Source organism: Etheostoma cragini, chromosome 2 (assembly GCF_013103735.1).
Source record: "Etheostoma cragini isolate CJK2018 chromosome 2, CSU_Ecrag_1.0, whole genome shotgun sequence".
NCBI lineage: Eukaryota > Metazoa > Chordata > Actinopteri > Perciformes > Percidae > Etheostoma > Etheostoma cragini.
This window is the reverse complement of record NC_048408.1, coordinates 29,430,287-29,441,819: the sequence shown is the minus strand read 5'-3', so window position 1 is coordinate 29,441,819 and position 11,533 is coordinate 29,430,287. Positions and strand designations below refer to the sequence as shown.

Sequence of the window (11,533 nt, the reverse complement as noted above, 5' to 3'; positions counted from 1 at the left end):
TTATTACCAAATATAAGACCTTATTACCGAATATAAGACCTTATTGCTGAATATAAGACCTTATTACCAAATATAAGAGGACCCTGATAACAGGACGACCCCACCCGGTCTCACGGGTGCACCCGGTCTCACGGGTGCACCCGGTTTGGGGACCACGATGTGCTTTTCATTGGCTGTTGGTGGTTTTTTAGGACGCCCCCTTTTGGGCTCACCATGTCCGTACTTTATAGATTCTGTGACCCCAAATTTTCTTTGCTGCTTGGCAGTTGTTTGACAACTTTAAATTTCATTAATCGAGAAAAACGCTCGATTACATTCACATTTGAATCTTCACAAATAAGAGTTTCTTTTCTCGGCGTCATGCTGATTTGAGAAATTTGGCTCTTTGCCTCAATTTGCAATTTAAAAATTGAACAGACATTTTAAAAATATTCTTTTTGAAGGCTGGTATCAATAGTTTTAGAGTGAATCCGCGTGATTTGGGATTTGGGATTCAGGACGATTTAGTCGTAATAAACGGAAACTCTTCTTCTCTCCTGCAGTAACGATCTGGTGGGCGCCCAGACGGTCACGGACGAGCTGTTCCCCCCCAACGCCGACGGGGAGGAGGGCGCCGAGCTGGACGGCCTCGTGACCCGGATCAACCTGGACCTGGTGGACGATTACCCGGCCTCCGACCCCCGCTGGGCCGAGTCCGTCCCCGACGGTGGGGACACTAAGCATAAAAAAAAAGCAATTAAATTAACTCTCTTATGGTATTCGGGTCAAATTGACCCGTTTTAAAATTTTTACAAGAAGAAAAATGGAGCAAGTTACATGTTTTTCTAGCTTAAAATCAACATTAACATGTATTCCTGACTTAATTCAGAACATTATTCTGGATATGGCACTTATGTTGTTTCCATAGTGGATTTTTAACATGAATTATAACCTTATGACAAAAAAAAACCCCACTTCCCTTTTTTAACCCTCGCGTTGTGTTCCAGTCAAAATGAAAATCGACACTTTTATTGAGGCTTTTTATCGATTATTTTAACTTTCTTCCTATGTTTTTGTCCCTTTTTTCAACACTTTTGATGCTTTTTTAAAATGTTTGTCCCTTTTTTTTTACGTTTTCAACACTACGTAACACTAACTTATTAACTTCAGTTTTACAGTTATTTTTGGAATTTATGGTCAATAAACCTCATTTATAGGAAATTATACCTAATGTTTGAGTTAGAAAAGCAGAAATTAGGAATTATTGAGATTAAAATTAAAGGAATGGATGTTGATGATAATCACAGACTGGAATATGTCAACTTTTACTCAATACTATTTCAAAAACACTTCCATTTGAAAAATGGAGCAAGTTACATTATTTTCTACCTGAAATCAGCGTCCTTTCCTTATTTCCTGAGATAAACATGTACTTCTGAATCAATTATTCTGGATATGACACTTATGTTGTTTCCATAGTGGATTTTTAACATGAATTATAACCTTGTGACAACAACTTAACCCCACTTCCATGTTTAATAGTGTGCTAGTAGAGACTGATGCATTCCCTAAACATAGATGTTATCTCAGCTGGTTGGAAATGAAGATAAAGTCAATATTTGTTAATATATTATGAAGTAAAATTTTATTTCAGAATTGTTTTTAAAACCCCAAATAAGTCCCGGGTCAGTTTGACCCGAGGGACACGAGAGGGTCCCGGAGGTGGAGACGACACGAGGGTTTAAGGAAGTGAAGACTATATGTTTTGGGTTACTTTTGCTGCATTTGATTGACGTTTTCATCCATTTTTTTCTGGTTCCGTTCCTCCAGAGAGCGGCAGTGGGTTCCCTCTCACGTCCCTCATCATCCTCCACCAGCTGGAGGACAAGATGAAGGCCCACGGGTGCTTCATGGACTTCCTGCTTCAGGTGCACATACACAAATACATCAGGAACACCTTAAACTCTGTTAAATAACTTTAGTTATTTAGAAAGAAAATCAATTTTTAAATCTGTGCTCATCTCATTTAGTATTCTACAGGACTCTAAAGAATAGGCTTAATCAGGGCTGTAGGACTCGAGTCCGGTCTTGGACTCAAGACTTGTCTCGGACTCAACCACTGGTCTTGCCAAAATGGCTTTTGGTCTGGACCGAGTCCAGGTGTCTTTATTATGTTGATAATGATATTGGAGGGAAAGTCAAACCCAAAATGATTGTCTTGATACTGTCATGCATAAGACCTTTATTCTGTCCTGGACTCGGTCTTGACTCAAACCTCTTTGGACTCTCTCTTGACTTAGACTCAAACCTCTTTGGACTTGGTCTTGACACTGACTCAAACATCTTTGGACTCTGTCTTAACTTGGACTCAAACCTTTTTGGACTCGGTCTTGACTCTGACTCAAACCTCTTTGGACTCTCTCTTGACTCTGACTCAAACCTCTTTGGACTCTGTCTTGACTTGGACTCAAACCTTTTTGGACTCTTTCTTGATTTAGACTCCAACCTCTTTGGACTCTCTCTTGACTTAGACTCAAACCTCTTTGGACTCAGTCTTGACTGACTCAAACCTCTTTGGACTCGGTCTTGACTCTGACTCAAACCTGTTTGGACTCTCTCTTGACTTAGACTCAAACCTCTTTGGACTCAGTCTTGACTTAGACTCAAACCTTTTTGGACTCTGTCTTGACTTAGACTCAAACCTTTTTGGACTCTCTCTTGACTTAGACTCAAACCTCTTTGGACTCGGTCTTGACTCTGACTCAAACCTCTTTGGACTCGGTCTTGACTTAGACTCAAACCTTTTTGGACTCGGTCTTGACTCTGACTCAAACCTCTTTGGACTCTCTCTTGACTTAGACTCAAACCTCTTTGGACTCTCTTAACTTGGACTCAAACCTTTTTGGACTCTGTCTTGACTTAGACTCAAACCTCTTTGGACTCGGTCTTGACTCTGAGACTCAAACCTCTTTGGACTCGGTCTTGACTCTGACTCAAACCTCTTTGGACTCGGTCTTGACTTAGAGTCCAACCTCTTTGGACTCTCTCTTGACTTAGACTCAAACCTTTTTGGACTCGGTCTTGACTTTGACTCAAACCTGTTTGGACTCAGTCTTGACTTTGACTCAAACCTCTTTGGACTCGGTCTTAACTCTGACTCAAACCTCTTTGCACTCGGTCTTGACTCTGACTCAAACCTCTTTGGATTCGGTCCCCCCACCCCTACTTAAACCTTATTATTAGGCAAAACCCTACAAAAGTAGAATTCCTATAACGTAAATTAACCGTCTCCGTGCTCCTCCGTCAGGTGGGTCTGCTGGACCATCTCGGCCAGGTGACGGTGCGTTCGTCCCCCATGGCGACCCGCCTGCTGTTGTGCGAACACGCGGAGAAGCTCCAGGCCGCCATGGTGCTGAAGAACCACCACAGCAAGCACTGCGAGCTGGTGAACCGGGCCATCGCCGCGGCGCTGCAGAAGAGCAGCGGCGGTGCCGCCGTGCCGCCCAGCCTGACCGCCGCCGACGTCTTCTTCAGAGAGGTCGGTTTGAATCCCGCGCCGTTGGAATTTAAAATGTTAAATGTGACAAATAACACATATAACATAAACATTGTCTGTGATTTGCATTATACATTTAAGCTAAAAGGCAAAAGCATTATTTCAACATAAATGAAGACATGTTATAAGTGTATATATACATATGTATATATATATGTTATGTTATAAGTATATAGTTTGTTGCATTCAATTGTTTTGCAATACTCTGTGCTATAACATGAGATGTTCTGGTACATTTCATGATTATCCAGCTTCTCTTAAATGTGTCGGAAGTAAAAAAAAAACAGTATTGTTAGGGGGACGCTTCCTGAATCTGGTCCCAGTCCCCCTTAACCCTTCTGGTGTTTTTGGGTCAGACTGACCCGTTTCAAAGTGTTTTATATATCAGAAATATGGATTTCTTACAACCAAATTGCCCAAAAATAACATGGATGATTCCATACAACCGTCTTCAGGTAAAATTAATGATTACTTTAACTGAATTATTTGGGTGTTTTCTTTAAAACTTCTTTTATTATGACATTAGAATTATTTTTTTAATGGTTTCAAAACAGTATGCGGACTAAACTTTGACATAACATCAACATCCTCTGATCTTAACTATGAGTTAAAATAATTCATGATTTCTGCCTTTTTAACTTAAAACTTATGTATAATTTCATACAAATGAGGTTCGTTGACCTGGAATCCCAAGAATACGTGTAAAACCTGTTATTAAACCAGCCAAAAGCATGTAAAAAGTGACAAGTAAATCAGAAAAATCAGTAAAAAAAACATTCGAAAAGCACAGAAAAAATTCCAACACACATTCCAACTGAAAGATAACGAATAAGCACACGAACGCATCACACCACTGTGGTCTAGAGACCCCCGCCCCCCTTAGTGAATAAGACCAGGGGTGCAAGAGCCGAAGAGCCAGACAAAGGAAGGAGAGAGCTTTGATAGCTTGATCCAGGTAACTCTGTCTCAGGATATCTTACGTAATTAAAAGGATTCTCACATCTACATCTGAGATTCTGACGACTAAGAGACTGAACCCTGAGACCAGAGCAGGATTTAGCTCCAACAACAACGGGGGCGGTCCAGGCGGCGTGTTGAGGCGCTGCGTCTAAGGGTGTTTTTTGTTTCCCGTGACCTCGCAGGTGTCCCAGATCTCCTCTGTGTTCGAGTGCCTGCTGGACGAGGAGGAGCGGAGTCTGAAGGAGAGCCCGGTGGACTCGGTGCAGTGGGCCGAGGTCGTCCTCGCCGTCAACAACGTCATCAAGGTGAACACTCAAAATCGTATTTATCGAGATCAAATGTATGTATTTTTATCAAAGATAAATTTACAGACGCTGTGGGAATGCTCCTGGAACAATCTGATTGATTAAGTGAAAGTTAAGCGATTCAGATTGTCTGAAATGTTGGCAAGTTTGGGTCATTTCATGTGGATCACCTGCATGTTTTTTTTGGAAATGTCAGAAATAGGAAATGGTTTGTAAAGTGCTTCAACATGTACTAGATTCAAGGTCCCTGAATGCACCTTCCAAACAGTTTTTGGTGTGTCTGTGTCTGTGTTTGTGTGTGTGTGTGTGTCTGTGTCTCTGTGTGTGTGTGTGTCTGTGTCTCTGTCTGTGTGTCTGTGTCTCTGTCTGTGTCTCTGTGTGTGTGTGTTTGTCTGTGTGTGTGTGTGTGTGTGTCTCTATGTGTGTGTGTGTGTGTGTGTGTGTGTGTGTGTGTGTTTCTCTGTGTCCGTGTGTTTCTCTGTCTGTCTGTCTGTCTGTGTGTGTGTGTGTGTGTGTGTGTGTGTGTGTGTGTATGTGTATGTGTGTCTCTATGTGTGTGTGTGTGTGTGTGTTTCTCTGTGTCCGTGTGTTTCTCTGTCTGTCTGTCTGTCTGTCTGTCTGTCTGTCTGTCTGTCTGTGTGTGTGTGTGTGTGTGTGTGTGTGTGTGTGTGTGTGTGTAGGACATGCTTCAGGCTGCTAGTCAGTACAGGGAGACGAAGGCCTTCATGTACAGAGCTTCTGAATCCGCTGCAGTGGAACCGGAGTACATCCCATGGACAGGTACATCTTTAGTTCTCTATTCTCCAAATATCAGCCGCCTCACAGGGTTTCCCCTGGGTCTTTAAAAAGGAAAAACATTAAAAAACCAAAATGATTACGTCTTAAAAAGTCTTAAATTCACTGATGTGTTGCGTTCTGGGTCTAACATGATTTTAAACAGGTTTTAGTTTTACTACGTCCATGCAACCCTTCCTCCTCTAATGCTCCTTTTGTTTTCTTTATTTCGTGCTGTTGTAATTCTTTCTTTCGCTAATCCACAATAAAAAACACATAATATATATTTGCTGTGTTATGACTACAAATGAGACCAACAGCCAATCGGCTTTCGCGTTATAGGTGATTTTAAGTGGAATCTCTTTTGGATTGTACCACAGACAAAAAAAACTGAATTTAGGGCGTAATTGATGTTGTGATAAACAATTAAAAACAATAAAAATTTCAATTAAACAGTTACATTTCATTCATAATGCTGCAGTTTGTTTATCTCCGAATTTATAGGTGCTTTAACACCAGAAAGTCAGTGTGGAAATTACATTAAAAGCTCGGTTTGATTTACAATGTCTCCAGAAAATATGACCATATTCAGTCCTAAAAAGTCAAAGTCTGCTTTATTGTCAATTTCTTCACATGTCAAGACATGCAAAGAGATTGCAATTACGTTTCCCTCTATCCCACGGTGTAGACAAGACATATTTTACCAATTAGGTCCACAGACAAACATAACATTCAAGTAAACAATCTAAAAAGTGAAAATAAAAATAAGAAGGCACATACAATGAAGAAAATAAGAGCAGCAAAATTTGAGTTGAGAATGTGCAATTGTACATACAGTAGACAGTCAATATAATATTAGTGCAAAAGTCAGGCCAATAAATGGCTGAGGTAGTTCTGTTTGACCTAAGTATGCAAGTGGCATAATGGTGCAAGTTACGTAAGAGCAGCAGAAGTGTTTTCAGGACAACAGGAAAACAAGTTGCAAAGTGTGCAAGTATACAAGTGGAGTAGTGCAAGTCAGCCATTGTGGGTCCAAAAGCTGAGGGGGGAGAAGGGGGAGAGGGTTCAGCATCCTAACAGCCTGGTGTATGAAGCTGTTGGTGAGTCTGGTGGTGCTGGAGCGCAGGCTTCTGGACCTCTTCCCAGAGGGCAGTTGATCAAACAAATTGTGAGCGGGGTGACTTGCATCACTTACAAAAATGTCCTTCCTCCCCCCCCCCCCCAGCGTCAGGAGGTGTTGGAGGCGTCCGCAGCGTCCTCTCCCGCCAGCACGAGATCATCCTGCGCTCCGTGTACCCGCACGCCGACTCCGAGCTGCGCAGCGCCCTTTGCGAGCAGCTGGTGGCGCTGTTGGACATCTACCTGGGCGGCTACGTGGCCCAGCTGACCTCCCTGCAGCAGCAGAGGCCCCTGGGGGCCCAGCAGGAGCGCTACAACAGCCTGGAGATGGAGTACAGCCAGCGCCGCTCCGAGCTGCTCGCCCCGCTGCGTAAGTGGAGGAATAAACCCAAAACCGAGTCTAATGATGGAAGCTGATTTCAACTAGAGCTGCAAAGATTAACGGTTTGGTTGTCCACCATTGAGGTAGTTTGGTATAGGATTTACCGTGTTGAGTCTTTTTTTCTTTGGTAAGTCTCGGACTCCAGACTTGGACTCAGTGGTATTTGGACTCCGACTTGTCTCGGACTCGCTGGTATCTGGACTCTGGCTTGTCTCGAACTCGCTGATATTTGGACTCTGACTTGTCTCGGACGCGCTGGTATTTGGACTCTGTCTTGTCTCGGACTCGCTGATATTTGGACTCCAGACTTGGACTCGCTGGTATTTGGACTCTGACTTGTCTCGGACTCGCTGATATCTGGACTCTGACTTGTCTCGGACTCGCTGATATTTGGACTCTGACTTGTCTTGGACTCGCTGGTATTTGGACTCTGACTTGTCTCGGACTCGCTGGTATTTGGACTCTGACTTGTCTCGGACGCGCTGGTATTTGGACTCTGACTTGTCTCGGACTCGCTGGTATTTGGACTCCAGACTTGGACTCGCTAGTATTTGGACTCTGACTTGTCTCGGACTCGCTGGTATTTGGACTCTGACTTGTCTCGGACTCGCTGGTATTTGGACTCCAGACTTGGACTCGCTGGTATTTGGACTCTGACTTGTCTCGGACTCACCGGTATTTGGACTCTGACTTGTCTCGGACTCGCTGATATTTGAACTCTGACTTGTCTCGGACTCGCTGATATTTGGACTCTGACTTGTCTCGGACTCGCTGGTATTTGGACTCTGACTTGTCTCGGACTCACCGGTATTTGGACTCTGACTTGTCTCTGTCTCGGCCACTGGTCTTGCCAAATATGGCTTTTGGTCTCGACCGAGTCCAGTTGTCTTATTGTGTTTATTTATATATGTTTATGTCTTTTCTACACTACATCTGGAGTGAAGATATATTGTCATTTAGTTGCTCAAATGCTCAGTACTACCACCTCCTGTAATAGTATCAGTTCTAACTCTGCTATAATGAGGTATCACCTGATGTTTTATGTTTTCTTTAGATCATATATCATATATTATATGATATCAAGGGGAATGGCTATACTTACAAGTCCTGGGTGTTGTGACACTGTTTTTGCTTTTATATCAACAAATAACCCAAAAGTTATCAAATTGTCTTGAAACTGTCATGAATGAGACTTTTTTTCTGTCCTGACCTCGGTCTTGTCTTGGACTCAAACCTCTTTGGACTCGGTCTTGACTTTGAGTCGACTAGTCCTGGTCTCGGACTTGTCTTGGACTCGACAAAGGTGATCTTGACTCGGACTAACCTTTTTGGACTCTGTCTTGACTCGGACTCGAACCTTTTTGGACTCGGTTTTGACTTGGACTCAAAACTCTTTAGACTCGGTCTTGAAATGGACTTGACTAGTCCTGGTCTCGGACTTGTCTCGGACTTGACAAAGGTGATCTTGACTCGGACTCTAACCTTTTTGGACTCTGTCTTGTCTTGGACTCAAACCTTTTTGGACTCTGTCTTGTCATGGACTCAAACCTTTTTAGACTCGGTCTTGACTCGGACTCAAACCTCTTTGGACTCTGTCTTGACCTAGACTCAAACCTCGTTAGACTTGGTCTTGACTTGAAGTCGACTAGTCCTGGTCTCGGACTTGTTTTGGACTCTACAAAGGTGGTCTTGACCACACCCCTGCTCTGTCTCTGTTCTGTGTTGCAGTGGAGCTGGGTCAGTACCAGTGGGTGGCAGCGCTGGCGGAGAAGTACTGTGACTTCGACATCCTGGTTCAGATGTGCGAGCAGACCGACAACCAGAGCCGCCTGCAGCACTACATGACCAAGTTTGCAGACCAGGTACGCACACAACCACAAATGCCAAGGGAAAACCACCTTGAGAACCACCGAGACGCCCCGTCGGTCCCATTAGTCCTACACCAAGGCCCGCTGTGGCGTCACACCTCCCAGCTCGTGGAGACCGGCCATTTATTAATACTTTATAAATCCCACAAGGGGAAACTACACTTTACACTCTGTTGTTATTACACACATTACACACAGGCCTGAACTACACACACATGTTCAGGTCCTATACAGCAGGGGTTCCCAAAACTTTCAGCCCACGACCCCCAAAGTAACGGTGCAAGTGACCCGCAACCCCCCCACTATAGACGTACATAAACAGTATGTAGGTACTGCACTGTAGGCGTATCCAAACACAAGCATATTGACAACACAAAATAACACAACAGTTTTATCTTGTGTTAAAATCCTGGCTAACATACGCTATTTCTAATTGTTTTCAAATTTTTATTTCATTTCTGAAAATCAACTTGCGACCCCCCCCCCGTCTTGGCTCGCGACCCCCTTGTGGGTCCCGACCCCCACTTTGGGAATCACCGCTATACAGGACCGGATAAGACTTAGGTTCGTCTGTTCTGCCCAGTCTTGGGAGCTTAGGTGTTGTTTTTGATGCGGCCATGTCTCTGGAGAAACACTCGAAACAACTTATTTAAAAACTGTTTCTTTCAATTAAGGAACATTTCAAAGATAAGAGCCGTGGTGTCAAAAGCCGAGTTGGAGATGATCATTCATGCTTTTATTTCGTCTCGCTTAGACTATTGTAACAGTCTTTGTATTTGCCTAAATAAGAAGGATCTCTGTCGTCTCCAGACTGTCCAAAATTCTGCTGCTAGGCTTTTAACCCACACGAGTAAAAGGGCCCATATTACTCCAGTTTTAGCTTCACTTCATTGGTTACCAGTGAGATTTAGAATGCACTTCTAAATGTTGGTCCTAACTTTTAGAGCCCTACAAGGACAGGCACCCCCATACATCTCAGACCTGATCCAGCTGCGTACATCCTCATGTAGTCTGAGATCAACAGGCCAGAGACTATTAGTTGCCCCCCTTACACATTTTAAAACCAGGAGGGACCGCTCATTTCAAGTCGTTGCACCTAGGTTGTGGAACGCTTTGCCTCCTTCCATGCGCTGCTTAGATTGTGTGGAAAACTTTAAAAGTCAGTTGAGTATGGAAAGGCACCCCTAGCAGTTGGGGGTTCGGTGCCTTGCTCAAGAGCACCTTGGCAGTGCCCATTCTTTGGTCCGTACAGGGACTTGAACCAGCAACCCTCCGGTTTCCAACTGAGCTGCCCCCCCGGGCCATAAATTAGCTACTAGAAGGCTAAACGGCTAAGCTAAGCTGGACTTAACGCGTTATAGTGCACTGGTTTTCTTACTATGGTTTTTATGCTTTCATTCTTTTTATTCCTTATTTATTTATCTATTTATTGTTGCTGACACTGTCACTTTTTTATCTTTATGCTGCTTAGTGAGCGATTGATCTTAATTTTGTTAACAAACTATCTATCTATAAACTAGACAGTTTAATTAAACTGTGTCCTATGTGACGTAACACTTAATTCAGGGCGCCCGGGTAGCTCCGTTGGTAGAGCGGGCTGCATTCTCTCTCTCTCTCTCTCTCTCTCTCTCTCTCTCTCTCTCTCTCAGTATTTAAATTTAGAATATTTGTCGTCAGCCCTGTCGTGCGCCACGTCACCGCTTACCAACTTCCTCTTTGTCACTTCCTGCCTCAGAACTTTGCCGACTTCCTGTTCCGCTGGTACATGGAGAAGGGGAAGAGGGGCAAGCTGCTGTCCCAGCCGGCCGCCCAGCACCAGCAGCTGGCCAGCTTCCTGCAGTCGCACCAGCACCTCAGCTGGCTGCACCACATCCACGTGCACGACTACCAGAGTGTACGACACGCACACACACACACACACACAGACACACACACACACACACACACACACACACACACACACACACACACACACACACACAGACACGCACGCTTGTTCATGCCTCGATACAAAACCACAACCATATCCTCTTGAAAAACACATCTTCCTCGTTCCACTTCCTCAACAGCTGATGGGACCAGATCACTCCTTTACTTTTATTTACTTCACTGCTTTCTCTTTTTCTTTCTTTCTTTCTTTCTTTCTTTATTAATTAATTCCTTCCTTCCATTCTATCGATCTTCTTTCTTTTCTGCTATTTGTTTGCTATTTATCTGTTTTTCTGTCCTTTATTTTTATCTTTAAGCTTTCTTTTTTTTGTTTTCCTTCCCTTTACACTTACCCTCTTCCTTCCTTATTTCCTTCCTACCTTCCTTCCCTTAACTTTTACCCTCTTCCTTTTTTATTTCCTTCCTACCTTCCTTTCTTCCCTTCCCCTCTTCCTTCCTTATTTCCTTCCTACCTTCCTTTCTTCCCTTCCCCTCTTCCTTTTTTATTCCCTTCCTACCTTCCTTTCTTCCCTTCCCCTCTTCCTTCCTTATTTCCTTCCCACCTTCCTTCCTTCCCTTTACACTTACCCTCTTCCTTCCTACCTTCCTTCCTTCCCTTCACCTTTTCCTTCCTTATTTCCTTCCTACCTTCCTTCCTTCC

General features: G+C 43.7%; 2 protein-coding genes across 2 annotated transcripts in view; one reads left to right on the top strand and one right to left on the bottom strand.

The window, feature by feature from the left end:
* LOC117952044 (nuclear pore complex protein Nup133-like) overlaps positions 1-215 on the bottom strand; it is a 9,290-nt gene extending 9,075 nt beyond the window's left edge. The window contains exon 1 of the mRNA XM_034884108.1: positions 141-215. Within this exon, the coding sequence (XP_034739999.1) occupies positions 141-215 (75 nt within the window). The remainder of the gene's footprint in view (positions 1-140) is intronic.
* A 314-nt stretch (positions 216-529) lies between these two features.
* nup133 (nucleoporin 133) overlaps positions 530-11,533 on the top strand; it is a 19,257-nt gene continuing 8,253 nt past the window's right edge. The window contains exons 1-8 of the mRNA XM_034901038.1: positions 530-706; positions 1,810-1,907; positions 3,287-3,517; positions 4,678-4,800; positions 5,481-5,580; positions 6,800-7,063; positions 8,804-8,937; positions 10,679-10,837. Of these exons, the coding sequence (XP_034756929.1) occupies positions 1,869-1,907; positions 3,287-3,517; positions 4,678-4,800; positions 5,481-5,580; positions 6,800-7,063; positions 8,804-8,937; positions 10,679-10,837 (1,050 nt within the window). The 5' untranslated portion in view covers positions 530-706; positions 1,810-1,868. The remainder of the gene's footprint in view (positions 707-1,809; positions 1,908-3,286; positions 3,518-4,677; positions 4,801-5,480; positions 5,581-6,799; positions 7,064-8,803; positions 8,938-10,678; positions 10,838-11,533) is intronic.